The following is a 20,273-nucleotide window of genomic DNA, read 5'->3' as shown; positions in this document are numbered from 1 at the left end:
GACCACCCGATCTCGTTAGTCGCCTTTTACAAGCATGGGTTGCTGAAGACCAATTCTAACGCAGATCTCCATATGTTACATTTGGAAGAATATTGCTAAATGACAAACAGCTTCACAGTGGGAAGATGCTAAATGACAAGCAGCTTCACATACATGTACTTGTCTGGCCATACATGTATTCACGAGAAGAGTCACATCATGTTTAGCTTACTAAATAGCATCCTTTCTTGCAACCAAAAATATGATTTAAGTGTGTCTTCAAGATTGTGTTTCGACTGCAGAAGGGATAAGCTTGTGAGTTATATCAGACTGCATATCCATGGAGAGTTAGTTGAGTGAGTGAGTGACATGCTGCCATCACCTTCCAGCCAGCTCAGAGATGATGGCCGACCATCTAAGTACCTGATGGCGTGGAGCTCAGCAGTGGGATTACGTTGCTTTGGACAAAATACAAGTTGACTGCAATGCTGTCATATCTGATATCCCTTACTTTACATTTGCAGTTCACAAAAACAACTGTGACTGATGTATATGCAAATGGGAACTGTTTTAGATGAGGATGCATTGAAATTTGTGAGATATTCTGAGTTTGTTCAAGTAGACTGTGTGGTTTTATGACAGATTTCTATCAAAACTCTGCATATATTTATCAGTAATGTAACATTTATGTGCAAAATAGCCTCATTCAGTATCAAAGAACATATAAAATAAAACCGTACTCACCGTACTCTGTGATCCCACAACTGGGGCAGTGGGGTAGCCTAGTGGTTAAAGCGTTCGCTCGTCAAGCCGAAGGCCCGGGTTCGATTCCCAACATGGGTACAATGTTTGAAGCCCATTTCTGGTGTCCCTGCAATGATATTGCTGGAATATTGCTAAAGTGGCATAAAACTAAACTCACTCACTCATGCAACCAGTGACCGACAGCATGATTAATGTTCCAAGCAAAGTTCAGAACCTATTGGGACCACCCTGTCCTCATTTGGTGCCATCCTGTTCATTATCCACAAAAACCTGGCCATAGCAATGTGGCCTAAAGAATCGGAAGGTTGGCAAAGCAACTTTATAGACAGCATGTCACAGTACCTCAAAACTGTGGATCACTGCTCACAGTCTTGATCATTAGATTCATAGCCCTCAATTAAAGAACCTCAGAGGGCCTCTTCCTGTTTAATATCCATAGCAACCTATTGTGGCCATAATGGTATGACCAAAAGGATCCGATGGTCAGGCTAAGCACCGTGATAGATTGCACGTCACAGTAGTGGTGGTCCGATTAATTGAAATAATCGAAGATTGGTCGCAGTGACTAAACGACCAAGCAATCGAACATGTTTTCTTGTAATCGAACACGACCAATCTTGGAACACTTGTTTGCATTAACAATATTTTTCACAAGGCTGGTTTTGTCTGTGTCATTAAATTTACATTTCATTTAAGCACTACAAGTCATGATTAAATTTATCTTAAAGAATCCAGGAAATATTTGTTCCTAACATACTAATCATCATTTAAATATGCAAAATTTGCAAATGGACTTTATGCAATTTGCAAAAACCAAATTACTACATGTTTTTTCTTTATTATTTTGTGTGCATTAACAAAAATAACAGGAACATTTGATAAATGACGCTAACCAATTATTTTCGATGATTGATCGGTTGTAATGAACCAATCATCAATTATGAGATTTTAACCAATTCCCAACACTACGTCACAGTACGTCAACATTGTTTATTGCTGCTCACAATCTTGTTCACGTGATTGTCTGGTCCAAATTCAGTTATTTACAGGCCACAATCATGTAGCTGGGATAGTGCTCAGTGTGTCTTTAAACAACAAAAACGGACAAATCATGAATATCCATACAACAAAGTTGTCCCTACAGGATGTGCATGACAGATTGACATGTGCAATTTCACTACTTAAAATAATTAAAATTTTGAGAGGTTGACAGTCACAAAAGAATTCTGAAAATGTAGCCAAACAAGGAAGATTGAATTTGGTTTTTTTCAGTATATCTCCTCTGAGGTCCATTAGGCAGTGAGTTCTGTATTGCCTGCTGGCGATATTACTTGATGAAATAGGGCCACTCTATATTGCAGCAGGTTGGAGAGTGTTTTAAGTGATGTAGCCCTCTCCATGTGGGGGCTCCGTTTCACAGGTGCTTCAAACACACATTTAGTTTAAGCAACACTCTCTTCATATGTAATTGTAGATAAGGTGAGTATTCATATCAGCTTCTACACATTCTATGCACCTGATGACTGTATTTGTGAAAAATATCAGAATTCTCATCAGGGAACAGGATGTATGTCTGGGCAATCAATGGCAGGTCATTCTGAAAAGAAATCTATCTCAGACGTATCTTTTCATTGGTTTTGTTTGTTTAACATGACGCTCAGCATAATTCCAGCTATGTTGTTGTACCTTCTGAGAAGTTTGGACGTTTGTTTGGTTTGTTCCAACTGTATGGAAGCTGTCTGTAAATAATCGAGTCTGGACCAGACAATCCAGTGATCAACAGCATGAGCATCGATCTGCGCAATTGGGAATCGATGACAAGTGTCCATGGGTCGACAAACTTTCTGTAAAGGAATGACAACAGTACAAGAATCTGTATCAAAACATCGCCCTCGCGAAATAGAAGTTTTATCCTTATGTTGAATGATCAAGTTTGGGTCAGGAAACCAGTGATTGATACTACGAACAAAGTGACAGTAGTACAACCAGTCTGTTACAGGTTCCAAACCGTGATCATCCACAGCATTTGTAGACAACATATCAACAAATCACATAGCTTCAGACTGCGTCATACCAAAAGACGTTAAAATATGGTACTTGTTGGTCCCTGCCTGGCGCTCGGCATTAATGGGTACATCAAGGACTGGTCGGCTCGGGAGTCAGTATAATGTGTCTGAGTGGGGTATTCATGCTTCACTGCGGCATGATATCTCAGTGGGCTAGCACTATAAAACCAGCTTAAGTCTGGGCTAGTACAAGCAGCCGCACATACACATACACACGCATGCACGTCGTCATATGAGCGAAATATTCTCAAGGACGACGTTAAACCTAATTCCACCACCACCACCACATAGCTTTAATGACCTTTCTTTATTTCGGGTTTGGATACCATATATGTGAATGTTTGGTATGCTTTGATAAAAGGATTGTTCATTCCCAAACACCCCAGCTGTGGCTACGCAAATTATTCAGTGTTGGCTGTCATAATGTGCCCCATTCCATGAAACTCTTCAAAGTCATCCCACCATGAGGATAGTCCTCAGTCAAGGAGACAGCGATCTCATGGCTAGGATCGCTTGATTGTACCCTGGCCCCATGTGTTCAGCAAGTGACACTGGGAGCCATGTGTTGTGTGACTCTGTTCACCTGACATTTCTATCGTGTGTCGCATTAAAACATACATCAATTTGGTGACAGGTGATGCAGGAACAGATGACAAGGTCATCCAAGTACAGAGTGTTTGGTCTTCGGTTCAGAAATATTACCAGCCTATATCAGATACACCAGGGGCAGTGTATACAACTGGAAATAAATATTTTGTGACAAAAACTCACAAACTTGATTTCCAATGTCCATGTGTGTCTGTATTTTTATTACTGTCCTGTATGTGTGTGTTGTACTGATATCCCACTTTATTGGTTTGCAACCATGTTGCTCTTCAAAGGTTACCTCATCATCTCTGAAAGAACTACAAGTTGAGTATTGAGTGGAACACTTGACTTGATGAGCTCAGTATTTACAGAATCTGCATCTTTAACTGCAGTACTGAAATATCTTGTGCTTGTCATAATGAGGCAAAAGAGCAACCAAAGGGAGACAATTACCCTTTCTTCCAAAGACCACATGGACAAAAGACTTGTTACAATAGACTGGGACCAATGTCAGAAAATAGAAGGACATGTATATTTATGTTTTTCAATATTAAGGAATGATAGTTGTTGACAGTGAAATATCTGCAGAGATATCTTGTAATGGTGAAAATAATTGTTTGACGTCCAGTATGTTGTCTGTCTCTTCTGACAGCCACAGACGGCATCTAACAGCCAAACAGGAAGTGCAGCAGGGCGTTTTTTCAAATGCCATCATTAGATACACACTTATATACATTGCCGCCCACATTGATATATAGCCTCCACATTCTCATGTGTATAGCCTGCACTTTTTAAAAAAGTAACAAATCGGTGTAGAGGGGGAAGGGTAGAGATTAACAGTAAGTTTGGATTGACATGGAAGTAGCATGTCAAATCCATGGTGAAGCACAAACTTAGTCATTACTCTATTTTGTTGTAAACAGTATTCCTTGTGTTGTTCTTCCACTCTGACTCAGCTTTACTGGGAGAATCCACAATCAGATTACCACTATTGATTTCTGCTTAAAATGGACCCTTGTTGTCAAGGATGGATACATATACCATTAATGCCATACTGTAGTATTCTCTTCAGTTGTAGTGTTTTGCTAAATTACCTGCAGATTAGGAAGTAAATGTGGAAAACTAATTGCTGCCTCTGGCATTTTTTCAAGGCAATTACGCATGAAAATGTTGATCTCCTCCCCGTAAAGCAGGACTTGCTTAACATTTTGACAAACATCTAGTGTCCCTGATTTGCCAGCAGTTTTTTCCCCAAAAAAATTTCCACCCCATGGGATATGTTGCAGATTATTAATAGAATATTCTCTCACTGATATTTGCATTTGCTCATCATGCCTGAGACCCGAGGTTGGCTTGGCTGTAACCAATCATGATAAAGCTAGAATATTGCTATAAGAGGCGTAACACCAAAATCTCACTCACTCACTCACTCACTCACTCACTCACTCACTCACTCACTCACTCACTCACTCACTCACTCACTCACTCACTCACTCATTCACTGTGCATGGTCACATGTCCTTTACACAAGTAGAGCCATATTAATATGCACATATCCCTTTAATATAACTGTATAATAGTATTTCACATGACACCTTTGAGTCAAATGTTCCACATTCCCGATGTCGGTAGATTACTGTGATCTGGTTGAAGTAACCTGTGAAACCAGGCAGAAAACCGTTTCCAAATCAAGTTGTTGGCATAGCGTGCCGTTAACTGTGTAATTGTATGTTACATGATTGCTCATGTGTCTGTGCTGACTCTCAGTCGCAAACGTTTGTCCCTTCTCATGCCGCATTCATGTCAATTTAATCCACGCTATGATTGATTAGATTTAAGATACACTGTTTCTCCGAACACCGTCCTATTAACACAGAAATTAAAGAACTGCATTTAACCTTATTTCATTCTGCCTAATCTGGCAGTGTTCCCGAGTTGCCTGCGTCACTGGCATGAGTGAAAGGACGTCTGAGCATTTGTTTGATATAGGCTCGGGTTCGATAGTGTACACAGTAGCCCTGAATCAGACCAACAATCTATGTCATTTACATCAGAATTGGCGAACTGTGCTTTCTGACCGTGCATTTAGAGTTTAGCATGTGTATCTGTCTCTAAATGAACAGCTTCATTCATTCAGACAAAGCTCGGAGTAACACGCCACCACTCTTGGACTTAATTTGAAAATGGATGTTGTGGGTAGAGCTGGGAGTTACCTCCCTTTGAGTGAAGAGTTATTATTCTGGGTAGCGATGACCTCTGTTTAACTGTTTGTTCAGTGTATTGAGCCAAAAACTCACAGCGTCAGATTATGGATATTTGCAGGCCAAACAGGGACAATAATAATCGTATGAATATATATTGCGTGTTTGATTGCCAAATGGGGATTTTAACATGGCAACATCATGGGCATTTAGTTTGTTCAGAAAACTATTAAGGATAAACAAGCATACATTTCACTGATTGGATGTATCCAAAATATTGACAATATTGTTGAATCAGTTTCGTATCTTCATCATTCCAGTTGTTCTCACCTGATTAAATTTTCTCATCTTCTGTCAAAATAGAAAATTATCTTCAAAATATTCTATGAGACACCCAAAATCATTAAGAAAAGAACTTGTAGAGGAAGACTTTTTACAAGTTGATATGATTAATATTAAGTAAATGTACAATACTGTATCTTTTTCGGTGACATTGCCCTTGATTGTATTTCAATCTTCTTGACATCTGAAAATCCCTTGCTTATAATTTTCACCTCCACCAGTGTGTTTTTGCATGAGTCATCAACAAATTTGGCCTCTACTGTACATCACACCAAAAAAGTAATCATTTTGATAAGGTAGAATTCCTACATGGTAATCTAGAGGGGATTAAGGATGTTATTTCTTTCTAATTCCCAGGTCATCAATTATCTATGGTTTAGAGTCTGTCAAGAAAAGCGCTATTGAGATAATGGCATTATTGTTTTCTTCAGTTCACGAGCTAGGGGCCAACTTGCACGCTGCAATCTTGGCATTGTGACAAGACCGGTCCCACAGTGATAATAAAGGTTTTGGTGCCTGTCACGTAAGATGGGTGAGTGCGAGAAGCCTATTCCTGCAACGTGGCAATCCTGTTTAAAAATGTTTAAAGCTTTGATCTGTATTTGAACGAAAAAGCACAAATGAAATGAAAAAAATGTCAGAGGATTAGACTGAGGCCCACTCTCCCATTATGACAATTCGAAGCTGAAATGTATTCTTTGCAACCAAAGTGGTTGTAAATCCCCCTTGTCACCCAGCAGCAACTGATGGATATTCCGGTACATGGTTGTCTAATAGCAGATCATGTCAATACACAAATGCCACATAGGCTTTATTGAAATTGAATTGCATCAATAGCCGGGGAAGAACTGAGAGTAAAACGCGCATGCACTATAATTGCTACAGACAGCATGATTTGGTGGTGTCCATTCCCACTTTGAACTACTTGCAGGAGGTAGTTTCGTGATGGATTGCATCCCTTTGCTTGGAACCGGTCTGACAATGCTGCATCTATCTCCTGATGTTGCTGCTTTAATGAAATTACTTCCAGGTCTGCACGGGATTGACGTCTCTGTTTTCTGTAAATTAAATTGCAACAAAATGATGCACGGTGCTAATTATCAGGTGTTGATTCCGTGGTAGGAAATGTATTGTTCTCTTGATAACTTTCTGATCACATTGTTTTGCACTGTCAGCAAGTTTGGGAGATCTCGGGTTCAGCTGACCGACAATGAGAGTTTATGGTACTTGGGATGAAATTACAGGTAGGTCTTGTGGACAGATGTAAATTTAAGTCATTTGTGCCTGTTAGGTGTGCCCGTTCTAGAAAAGAATGGCATATGTGTTTGGTTTGGGGTGTCCTTCAAACTGCAAGATTTTGTTCCAGTGCCTACATATGTAGGAATTTGTCAGGTGTGTAAATACCATATGGTTATATGATAATGTGCAAAAGTTTAAGAAATGTATATATATATGTGAATATTCTTTCATAAATACAGTGAGAAAGTGTTTCACTTGTGTATTGGATTGGACATATCTGTAAAACAAAATACAAGAATATGTATTTTACTGAGAAAGTTTAATCTTAAATTAAATCTATGTTACATTTGAAAACTTTCTAAATGACATTGAGGGCGGTGGGGCAGCCTAGTGGTTAAAGCGTTGGCTCGTCACACCGAGGACCCGGGTTCGAATCCCCACATGGGTACAATGTGTGAAGCCCATTTCTGGTGTCCCCTGCCGTGATGTTGCTGGAATATTGCTTAAAGCGGCGTAAAACCAAACTCAGTCAGTCAGTAAATGACATTGTGTACTCATAGCTTTCGGCCATGGGTTGGTTGGTTTGTTGTTTAACACCACACTCAGCAATATTCCAGCTATGTGGTGGTGGTCTGTAAATAATCGAGTCTGGACCAGACAGTCCAGTGATCAACAGCATGAGCATCATTCTACGCAATTGGGATACAAACACATGTGTCAGCCAAGTCAGCGAGCTTGACCACCTGATCTTTCTAGTCGCCTGTTATGACAAGTATCGGCCATGGGAGCCATGCCAATTTACATTTGTCAGAGGGTTGCTCTAAGTATGTGATCTAGACTACCAGTTCTCTGATCGCTGACTTTGTGTGTTGACGATAGGCTGCCTCAGTGTGAGAGTCTGGGTTCAAACCCAAGTGGACTCATGACGAGTGAATACTTGAACTTCTAGGCTACCTGACCATCCATCGCTATGTAGAGTTCAATAGCCAGGAACACACTGGAAACCCATGATCGAAGGATCGAATCCCAGTTGGCCCTGATTATGTTTCTGGCTTTGTCAGCTTGTGTTCACGGGTTTCCGCTGAAGTGATCACCTGCATCACTTTGGGCTTTCATCGCTCATACAGCTGTCACACCCTGACATAACTGGAATACTGGTCAAAGTGGTGCTAACAAAGTGGCGCTAACGAAGTCTCAGTTTAACACACATCCCTGGATATCGCAACGTTGTCACGGGTATGTATGAGATAAACCAAGAGAAGTGCATGCTCTCCTTCCCAGTAATTGTGCTGTCAGGTTCATTTATTCTGACTTGTTTCTCGTGTCTCTTTGCAAAATTTTATGGGGTCTTTGTTTGTTTTTGCTTTTGTTGAGGTTTTAAAAAAATATCATTACGACAGTAAGTGTATTTATGTACCTGAGATAATTTCTCAGCGAGATAACATCATCTTGAACTCTGTATGTGTTCATAAACAGTATTGATCTTTTCAGTTTCATTGTCCCCGTTGAGAGCTTGATCTTCAGTTTGTCAATCCAAGTGTTAACAATAGCTGCTAAGAGCATGGCTATGTGAATTATATTAGTGTGCAGCAAGGCAGATACATTTCAGCAGGCTCGCTCGTTTCAGGATTCTGCAAGCAGATACACAAATTCATTGTATACCTATGATTAAAAGGTAAAATGTATAGGATGTATCAAGGTTTTGAAAAAATGTCTTCTTTTTTTAATGTAAATTGGAGGAACGTGAATGCTTGACCAAATTGGAGTGAGTGAGTGAGTTCGGTTTTACACTGCTTTAGCAATATTTCAGCAATATCACAGTGGGGGACCCCAGAAATGGGCTTCAGACATTGTATCCATGTGGGGAATAGAACCCGGGTCTTCGGCATGACGAGCGAACGCTTTACCCACTAAGCTACCCCACCGCCCCTGACCAAAAAGGACATGGTGGACGCTTGACCAGATGGATAAAGGAAGTGGACAAAAAGCGTGGAACTAGGTGGTGTATGAATGTCTGGGTTGCTAGATAGGTGGACAGGCTTGCACTGGATCAGTTTGTGAATTGACTGGATTGTCTTGTTAATGGACAGACACACAGACAGATAGACAGGCATGCAGTGGATTAGTTTGTGAGCAGCTGGATGGATAACAGTTGGCATGGGATGTGTGTATAGGTGGCTGGATGGATAAAGCATGGTACAAGATGAATGTGTGAGTGTCCAGATTGATAGATAATTACAAGAAGTTCCGATTAGATAGATGAATAAACAATGAATAAAACCGATTTGGAATGAGGAATGTATAGAATACAAAGTCCCTGACATTCATTTCAACTGATTTGTGTAGCCATACAGTGTGCTAGAATACAGAGACATTGTGTTTACAGTTGGTAGGTGCAAGATCACGTTACACTGGATAATGATAAATGGAGCATCACCATGCCAAGATTCCATTATTGTTGTTCCCGACTTGTGTACCTCAGCAGAGACCATATAATAGAACTGGATGATATTTGCATTGTGTATTTCAATCCCGGATGCTGTAGACCACTCTGACAGCTGCTGGACTGGATGACAGGACAATTGTTTGTGGTTGATTTCACTGTCAAGTTTTATACATACGCTACACTACTTCAGCTCATGGGAATAACCTGAAACTTGAACATGATTTATTGAGCTTTGTTTTGCGTGCAAGATAAAATTCATTGCCATTATAATGGCCGTGTACTGAAAGCCATAAACTTCATGCCACAGGAATACCAGGTATATTAAGGGCATGTTTGTTTCACTTCCTGTCAAGTCATTCATGCGTACAGTTTGATGAGAAATACATGTGGTGTTCTCAAGTTATGTTCTTGTTGCATCCCTTAGCTCAACTAAATCTGGAAAATAGATATAAAATGATATTCGAAGCTAACCACAGATGCCATTGGCAGATAACCACTGATACTATATCCAACAGACTGGGCGGTGGGGTAGCCTAGTGGTTAAAGCATTGGCTCATCACGCTGAAGGCCTGGGTTCGATTCCCCACATGGGTACAATGTATGAAGCCTATTTCTGGTGTCCCCATCCATCCATCCACCATGCATCCATCCATCTGCCCATCCATCCATCAATCCACCCATCAATCCACCCACCCATCCATCCACCATGCATCCACCCACCCATCCATCCACCATGCATCCATCCACCCATCCATCCATCTGCCCATCCATCCATCAATCCACCCATCCATCCATCAATCCACCCATCCATCCATCCATCCATCCATCCATCTAACCATCCATCCATCCATCCATCCATCCATCCATCCATCAATCCATCCATCCATCCATCATCCGCCCATCCATCCATCCATGCACCCATCGATCCATCCATCCACCCTCCGATCCATCCATCCACCCTCCCATCCATCCATCCACCCATCCATCCACCCCCCCTCCATCCATCCATCCACCCATCCATCCATCCACCCTCCCATCCATCCACCCATCCATCCATCACTTCCCCTTCAACATTAGTCTTTGTGGTGAGAACAGACCACCTTGCAGCACTCCCATGTTTGTGGTAAGCACCATCTGATGAGGACAGCTTGCTGATAGTGTGTAGTTAGTTCAATAGGTGCTCACGCTGTCAACCACTAGTCTACCTTGTACAGATCTCTAACAGGCTGAAGCTCTGCCTGGCACAGATCTTTGAGAGGCTCAAGCTGTATTCTTGCTTTCTGCAACACTGTATAACATCAATGCCACTGACTAATTTTGGCATAGATTGCCCAAAAAATTGGGAAATTAATGGGTCACCAAAAATCTGTGATAAGAGTATTAGCAGTCACTCACAATCACAAAGACCATCTGTATCCCAGAAAACAATAAGCTGTTTTGTAAGACCTGGGAGGCACCTACAGAGGATGAGTAATACAAGGTACAATCACAACATCACTGTCTAGCTCCAACAATGTGTAAGCTCTTCACCTCTATTATGTAATATTGTAGAACTATTTCCTTTGCTTACTGCTTGACACTCAACTGTCTGAGAATCCTGCCAGGAAGTTGTCTGAGTTGAGTTGAAATTAATATCTCTGACGTATCCTGGCCAGACTGGTTCTGCCCAAGTTAGATCTTCAGCAGTTAATGCCCATCCATGTTGGGAATTTAATTGCTCTGGCTTGTCATAAGCTATGAATATTTTAGGAGAGCTTTTCTCGCCTGGACTAATGACAGAAAGGAGGAACCTGGTTATTAAGGAGTAGAGTTAGCTGTCTCTCCAAATGATTTATATTTAGTTGTCTGCATGGAAACCTCATCAAGTTTTGTTTGTGTTGCATATTATTGGGAGTCAAGATAAGAATGATTTCTGGTCGGTGTGTGCTTGATTCACATGATTGACAGTTTGTGGAAGAAAATAGCATCTTTTTTATCTTCATATTTTTAGAGATGTTTTTCCAGATGATCATAGTGGGCAAGTTTTAAGTGAGGCAATGCTTATTATTGCTTTTTTCAACTTTGTACCAGTATTACGGAATAGGTAGTTTGAAGACTCTTGGAGATTGGTTCCTAAAATGTCCAAAAAGACTTATAAGTATCAACTTTGTTGGCTAGCTACCCTATAACTTCAGTCAGCATTTAAAAGTGTGTGTACCACATGAAGATTGGGTTAGAACTTGTCTTCAGCAAGCCCATTTACCAGTGCAACAGGTGATAAATGGTATCTGGTGATCGGACAAGATGACTTGTTGCACATCATTGTATCACAAGCGCATAGTATGATGCTCAGTGAGTCAATCACTGCATTGTCTGGCTCAGACACAGTTATTTACAGTGAGTGAGTGAGTTTAGTTTTACGCCGCTTTTAGCAATATTCCAGCAATACCATGGCGGGGGACACCAGAAATGGGCTTCACACATTGTACCCATGTGGGGAATCGAAACCCGGCTCTTCGGCATGAAAAGCAAATGCTTTAACCACTAGGCTACCCCACCACCCCAGTTATTTACAGACCACTGGAATATTGCTAACTGCAGTCTGAAACAAGAATGTGTACAAACTTAAAAAAAAAGATCAAGTGTAGGTTCCTATTTGTATTTCAAGGCCACCAGCCCATACACAGCAGGGATGGAAATAACCCATTGCCCGACGCCCCAGTCCAGTGTGTTTTTCTGTCGGGCAAGCAAATTTGTATATCACGCTGTACCGTTGTCCAGTTGACTTTCCAATGTTAATTATGTTGTTTATTTATAAAATGAACAAGAAAATCGTCCGGTATAGTGGAAAATTTATCAGGGCAAGTGATTTTACATGTGCCACTGTACCAGAGTACACTAGCAATTTTAAAGTTATTTCCACCCCTGCACAGAGTAAAGAAATACACATGGTTCCAAATATACCACAATAAGCTCATAGCTTGCCGCCATGAATGTGCACTAGTGGCAGGTTAACCTGTGTTTACCAGTGTCCTCATGCACCACTACGTGCATGCTGTTCTCATTCACAGCCACTGTTGCCAGAATGTCACATGTGGCTTTGTCATTAGCACAGACGTAACATTTCACATCAAAGGAATTTCAAAGACGGAGTTGCAAAAATGATTCTTTTTGTACCTCTTTCATCAGTAGAATATGGAAGAAAATATAAGCTGATCGGACAACATTTTAACTGTTTTCATTGCCATGACTTTTGTACTGTTGGGTTCTGTGAAAGTTATGCTGTCAGAAAGACATGAAGTACAAGAAGTTTGTAACATAACTGTAGTGGTTTAAGTAGGTGTTTGGATAACCCAGAGTGTTAAGATAATACCATTGCAGCAGTTGTTAGAAGGTTGTGCTGACCAAGCAATACTGAAATGGCCATTTGCAAGGATTTACTGTTGTTTAATCTGCTACGGAAACATATATATCATGATGGTATTCATTGTGAGTGTTCTAATGGGGTCATTGTGACTGGGAAAACAACTTCATAATGGATGGACTGGATCGTGCCGTGGATGGGCTGGGGGAAGATAACTTTGCATGTGGGAGGTGGAGGGAATGGTTAACCCTGGGTAAAAATATAACTGTTTTATGAATTGAGGTTGACATAGAAAGTGCTGTTGACCTTTCTATGAAGTTGGATTGGACTTGCTTCTTGCACTCATTACATCAACTCTTTGACAAGAAGGTACATCACCATCATTATATTCAGCAAATTTCTGTATGTTTGTCTTTGTTGAAATACCTTGGGAAAACAAGTGCCTTCACCTCACAGCGACGTCTGTCATGCAGGCCCCAAAACAAATATATTGGTCTAGAATATGTGGGAGGTCTGAAAGTAAAGAAAGTCTGTGGGCTGGTTTATATTATACTATGATATGAGTTAGGAACTGTTCTTCCTTCTGATAGATGCTATGATGTTAGTCTACTTACAGCCTATCAGGGCTTGAATCATGTCAAGCCATGTGACAAGCTGAACATTGTGCAATAGATCTATTGGCATTTTCACATTTGCTGAGGTGAGAGAATTCAATTTGTGTTTGATAATGATGCGTTTTTGATGGTATATTAATGTCGTGTCTTCTGTATTGCAGGCTACAAACTTGCACAAGTTCAAGGTCCACACCTATGGCAGTCCAACCTTCTGTGACCACTGTGGCTCTCTACTGTATGGACTCCTACATCAAGGCCTTAAGTGTGACGGTGAGTGGCAGTGTTGTGGTGGCCCCGATACAGCAACCTCACTCACTCACTCACTCATGCACTCACTCATGCACTCACTCACTCACTCGGTGAGTGTTATTGTTGTGGAGACCCCAACTGATACAGCATGCACTCATACACTCACTCACTCACTCACTCACTCACTCGGTGAGTGTTAGTGTTGTGGAGACCCAACTGATACAGCTGACTTATTGCTAGATACAGCATACACTCACTCACTCACTCACTCAGTGAGTGTTAGTATTGTGGAGACCCAACTGATACAGCTGACTTATTGCTAGATACAGCATACACTCACTCATGCACTCACTCACTCACTCACTCACTCACTCACTCACTCGGTGAGTGTTAGTGTTGTGGAGACCCAACTGATACAGCTGACTTATTGCTAGATACAGCATACACTCACTCATGCACTCACTCACTCACTCACTCACTCACTCACTCACTCACTCACTCACTCGGTGAGTGTTAGTGTTGTGGAGACCCAACTGATACAGCTGACTTATTGCTAGATACAGCATGCACTCACTCATGCACTCATGCACTCACTCACTCACTCACTCGGTGAGTGTTAGTGTTGTGGAGACCCAACTGATGCAGCTGACTTATTGCTAGATACAGCATACACTCACTCATGCACTCACTCACTCACTCACTCACTCGGTGAGTGTTAGTGTTGTGGACACCCAACTGATACAGCTGACTTATTGCTAGATACAGCATACACTCACTCATGCACTCACTCACTCACTCACTCGGTGAGTGTTAGTGTTGTGGAGACCCCAACTGATGCAGCTGACTTATTGCTAGATACAGCATACACTCACTCATGCACTCACTCACTCACTCGGTGAGTGTTAGTGTTGTGGAGACCCCAACTGATGCAGCTGACTTATTGCTAGATACAGCATACACTCACTCATGCACTCACTCACTCACTCTCTCACTCACTTGGTGAGTGTTAGTGTTGTGGAGACCCAACTGATACAGCTGACTTATTGCTAGATACAGCATACACTCACTCATGCACTCACTCACTCACTCGGTGAGTGTTAGTGTTGTGGAGACCCCAACTGATGCAGCTGACTTATTGCTAGATACAGCATACTCACTCACTCACTCACTCACTCACTCACTCACTCACTCACTCACTCACTCACTCACTCACTCGGTGAGTGTTGGTGTTGTGGAGACCCCAACTGATGCAGCTGACTTGTTGCTAGATACAGCATGCACTCACTCATGCACTCACTCACTCACTCACTCACTCACTCGGTGAGTGTTAGTGTTGTGGAGACCCCAACTGATGCAGCTGACTTATTGCTAGATACAGCATACACTCACTCATGCACTCACTCACTCTCTCACTCACTCGGTGAGTGTTAGTGTTGTGGAGACCCGAACTGATGCAGCTGACTTATTGCTAGATACAGCATGCACTCACTCATGCACTCACTCACTCACTCGTTGAGTGTTGTGGAGACCCCAACTGATGCAGCTGACTTATTGCTAGATACAGCATACACTCACTCATGCACTCACTCACTCACTCACTCGGTGAGTGTTAGTGTTGTGGAGACCCCAACTGATACAGCTGACTTATTGTTAGATACAGCATACACTCACTCACTCACTCACTCGGTGAGTGTTAGTGTTGTGGAGACCCCAACTGATACAGCTGACTTATTGCTAGATACAGCATACACTCACTCACTCACTCACTCACTCGGTGAGTGTTAGTGTTGTGGAGACCCAACTGATACAGCTGACTTATTGCTAGATACAGCATACACTCACTCATGCAGGCACTCACTCACTCATGCACTCACTCACTCACAGAAGTTCTCACAGTTACAATCATCTATTGTCAAGGCTAACAAGACCTTGTATCTAAACATCAAAACTCCTGAAAATGAAGATGTATGCTAGAATTTCAACACCTTGTACACCAGCTTTGAATACTCTCTTCCCAAATCCACCATCAGAGTTTGATCACTTCCCTCAAGGACAGGTCGACAGCTTGACAGTGTGTAAGATGCTTACTTCAGTCCCATAGGACATGCAGTGTTGGTTCAGCTCCCAGAGACAGAACTAAATGGACAGTGTATATTAGGATGCTGACAGCTCACCACCTCCAGCAGCATGTGATGTGGATATATGCTGTCTGAGGGTCTGTCTTAAACTTGTACATTTGCCATGTAAATTAGTAGGTTCCAGGCAGTGGGATCTCTGTATCTGCCCAACTCTACATAGGAAGGTTCATGCATACTTAACAAGGCCATGGATAAGAGGCGGATAAGAGGCGTTTACTAGAATGATGGTTTCCTGAAAAGGCCTTGTTTGTGGCAATTGGGTGTGAATGTAGGCCGTTTTGCACTGCACAAGTGTGTATTCTTACAACAGTCTCAGTGGCTGTGAATATACTGCTCAAAGGAAGTTAAGAACATTCAACTTTTTCAATTGGCTAACGTGACTCTGCCATGAAACATTGCAACAGACAGCTTTCAAATTTTTTACATTCGTCAACTTGTTTAGTAGCAGTAGTATGTATCTGTCACTTGATGTAAATTGAGGGTTGATGGGACAAAGTGAATATTTGACCAAATAGGACTGGATGGAGGCTTGACCAGACGGTTAAAGGAAGTCCTCAAAAAGGTCGAAACTGGATGGTATGGTAATGTGTGGGTATTGGTTTGTGAAGTGGCTGGTAGAATAAAGGATGGATGGATGGATGGATGGACGGACGGATGGATGGATGGATGGACGGATGGATGGATGGATGGATGGACGGACGGATGGACGGACTGACGGATGGATGGATTGATAGATAGGTAGATACCAGAGAAAAAGGCTTCTCTTGATGAAGCGTCTAAATGGTTTGTGGAATAGATAATGTTTCATTAGAGATTCCACACAGGAGGTAAATAAGGTCTTGGATCAATACGATGGTCAGGAGATCTCACTGACATTGTTTGTCGGAGACTGCACTTATGATATGTGTCTTCACTCCATTAATAACAAGGTAGTAGATCCCTCGCCGTCTGGCAGGAAACTACTCTCCTGACAACTAATCCCTTCATCATATGCACGTCCCCATTCTATCACATGCTCCACCATCCTAAATATGTGTGGCGCAGGAAAGACGATGATAATGATCCTGGAAATATGTTAGTAAACCTTCTCAGGCTGCACATGTGATGGAAAATTGTCAACTAAGAAGAGACTACTTGACATTTGCCAAGATTATTTGCACAAATCCCTGGCGGCTTAGCTTGGACAATAAGTTGCTTACGTGATAACAGTTTCCTTATGACTAGCTATCAATGCAACAGTGACTGGGACAAGGCGGTGTAGTAACCGGGGGAAATGCAGCTGAAGATGCGGCCCTTTGACATGAGATGTCCATTAGATACTCAGCTCTTGTAGCCCATTTTGTTCAATAGCTAGTCAGGGAGTACAGGAAGCTGCCTCGTATAAGCCATTTCCACTTGATTATATTCATGGTGATCTTAAACTTGTTTGACTTTTTGAAAAAAAAATTAAAAAATTTACGTTGTTTAAAGTTTATTTAACTTTCTTTTACCCCGATGTTGGGTGTTCTGAGTTCTGCTTCAAGCCCACAACTCATTTGACGATTTGGATTTTGGATATTTCTGTTTTTAGAATTAAGAAACATTTTAGGATATGTTTACTCTGACGTTACAATCCGGTCACTACGGGTATGTCGAGTCATGAGTGTTTAATGTGGAGTTTTGGCAATCATTGCATAGCTAATCGAAAGTTTCACCAGTGGGAAGTAATCAAGTTTTGTAGTAGGCTTGTTCAAAATAGGATTTGTGAGGTAAATGTCTGTTATTCCACTTCGCAAGAGATGATTTGGTTTTTTAAGAAACTGTTTTAGAACATGGCAACATGTTGGTTCAGTTCATGTTTATTTGGGAATCGAATCCCTTTAATCTGAAAATGTCAGTGGTCTTTCTTATATGGAATGTGTATGCCAAAACTTTTAAAAAATCTTAAAGAGTATAATCATCATTGTGATGGCAGGCTGACATGGGGAATGTGTTTGTGGTATGTCCAAGTGATGAATGATCTAGCAGCTAGCGAAATGGATACATATTTAAGATTTTTAATAAGAATTAGGGGTAGCGGTGAGGTAGCCTCATTAGTTAAGGCATTCGTTCATCACGCTGTAGACCCAGGTTCGATTCCCCACATGGGTACAATGTATGAAGCCCATTTCTGGTGTCCCATGCTCACTCATATTAACATGGAATATTGGGGTAGCCTAGTGGTTAAAGCTTTGGCTCGTCCAAAACGGTTCAATCCCTCAGTCAGTCAGTCAGTCATATTTCCAGTCAGTCAGTCATATTTAACATAAAAGAGTGGCATCTAAAGTCTTGGTAGAAAATATTCTTTCCTCTTTTCTATTTTGGTTTTTATCAGTAGAAGAGAAAGAAATACAATGTAGTCAGAGTTTATATTTTTTCACTCTTCTGTTTAGTTGATTGGTGGATCTGGAAACTGAGTATTGCCTTGTATGGTGTGGTATTATTTTGTGGAGGTAATTGTAATTATTGTCCTATGATCCAGGTATATGGTTGAATCTACTGGATATAGGCATGTGATGATAATTTGTATGATATAGAATATCCCTCCTACACACATTTGAAACCTGAGTATAAAGAATGTCATTAACTCTTTGGAAAATCCTAATCACAGTTGTTTTATTCTTGCAATTGTATGATCAAATTCTATTCACAGAGTAGTTGACTTGATATGATTCTATTCACAGAACTGAATTCAGATTTAGAAAAAAAAGGTCATTTCAGTGTTAGTGGGTTTTCTATGGTGTATCCTGTCAGGTGATTTGTTCCCAGATGAGATGCTCACCTATCATCATCTCTGGAAGTCCTTGATGGAGCCAGAACGTGAACGCTGCAGCACTAGTCTGTCTCACAGTCAAGCAACCATATTGTTTTCCTGCTTCCCATCCATTAAAGTAAGGTTTTAGCCCCAGATAATGTAAGTCTACATTTTCCAAAAGCTCCTTTTCAATTTGAAAGTATTTGAACTTTTTTATCAAAACTATATATTTTCAGAGACTATACGTTGGTCTGGAGGTGTCATCACACCTGCTTGTGTTTATTCTGTTAACACACAAACAAAAAGGTGATAATTCCAATTAGGATTGATCTCAACTAAAGCATTCATCGTTTGCTAATCTCGGGTGCCTGGGCATGGAGATTGGATATTTTATCAGCCATGGCTGCAACACCGGAGATTTTTTTAACTAAAACTATGAGCCTAATTAATTAGCCAGTCTACTGCTGTTGGTCGACCCTCGCCCCGCCTGGTGTTCCGCTTAGAGTGGTGGAGAGGCGTGGGGACGTAGTCCGCCTTCCAAGAAGTGTCCTGCTTCCCCAGACATCCCATCGCCGCAGCCGAAGACTAGAGTTTTCTACTGCATCTCAACGCGGACCTCTGAGGGGAAATCAACGGTCTACTTGAACTTTCTCAGCCGAGATTGTTCCTCGCCGTGAGATTTGGGCCTGTATGATGATCAGCCGATCATCATACCTGATGTACATCAAAAGAATGACCGATGTCGGCAACAGTGATGTCAGCGCAGATCAACATGCAGCCTGATGTACCAACGCTGATATTCTATGATCTTCCTGAGGGTCCCGCCGCTACCAACACTCAAGCGCGAGACTTCGCACCTTCAGGGCAGCGCCGAATTCTGAGGGGAAATCAACGAAGTCTACTAGGACTTTCTCAACCGAGATTGTTCCAGCCGCTGAACTACGCCTACGGCGATCAGCTGATCATCATTCCCGACGACGCCACAAGAAGCTTAATCGGAGGCAGCTACAGTGACATCAGCAGAGATCGCCATGCAGCCTGATGTCTCTACACTGACGCCAGACGACTTCCTGAGGGTCCCGCCGCTAACATCGCAGAGAGGGGCACCGACTAATTCGCCGCAGAGACCATCCCAGATGAACTGTTGCGGGCAAATCATGATCATGATGGAGGGCCACCACAGACTGGGAAGCAGCCAGCCTAAGGCCCGAGCCTTCGCGAAGGTTCCAACGCAGACGACACCCCAGAGGCACCCCCATCAGCGCAAGCAGCCACGACGAAGCCACCTTCGCTGAAGGAAGTCGCAGACCACCTCCCACGAAGGACCCAGATGTACAGCCTTCGGCGAAGGCCTTCGGCTAAGGCGGATAGATCATCACATTCCTCGGCTTCATCCCTAGATGCTTGGGACTCAGACCGCCAGACCTCACGGAAGCCGGGCTTCGCGCATCAAATCGCCGTTCCCAGGACCGGACGCAGAGGAAGCCAGCGAAGGCCTTTCGCGAAAGCCTTCGCTGGCGACACCTGACT

General features: G+C 42.0%; 1 protein-coding gene across 1 annotated transcript in view; it reads left to right on the top strand.

Moving 5' to 3' along the window:
- The window catches only part of LOC124279576 (calcium-dependent protein kinase C-like), a 154,642-nt gene that overhangs the window by 82,902 nt on the left and 51,467 nt on the right, over positions 1-20,273 (top strand). The window contains 1 exon segment of the mRNA XM_046715415.1: positions 13,745-13,853. Within this exon segment, the coding sequence (XP_046571371.1) occupies positions 13,745-13,853 (109 nt within the window).

The sequence above is a fragment of the Haliotis rubra genome, unplaced genomic scaffold (genome assembly GCF_003918875.1).
Source record: "Haliotis rubra isolate DU_JTF1 unplaced genomic scaffold, ASM391887v1 Scf252, whole genome shotgun sequence".
NCBI classification, from domain to species: domain Eukaryota; kingdom Metazoa; phylum Mollusca; class Gastropoda; order Lepetellida; family Haliotidae; genus Haliotis; species Haliotis rubra.
The sequence above is the reverse complement of the archived record's forward strand: the minus strand, read 5'-3'. Positions and strand labels throughout refer to the sequence as shown.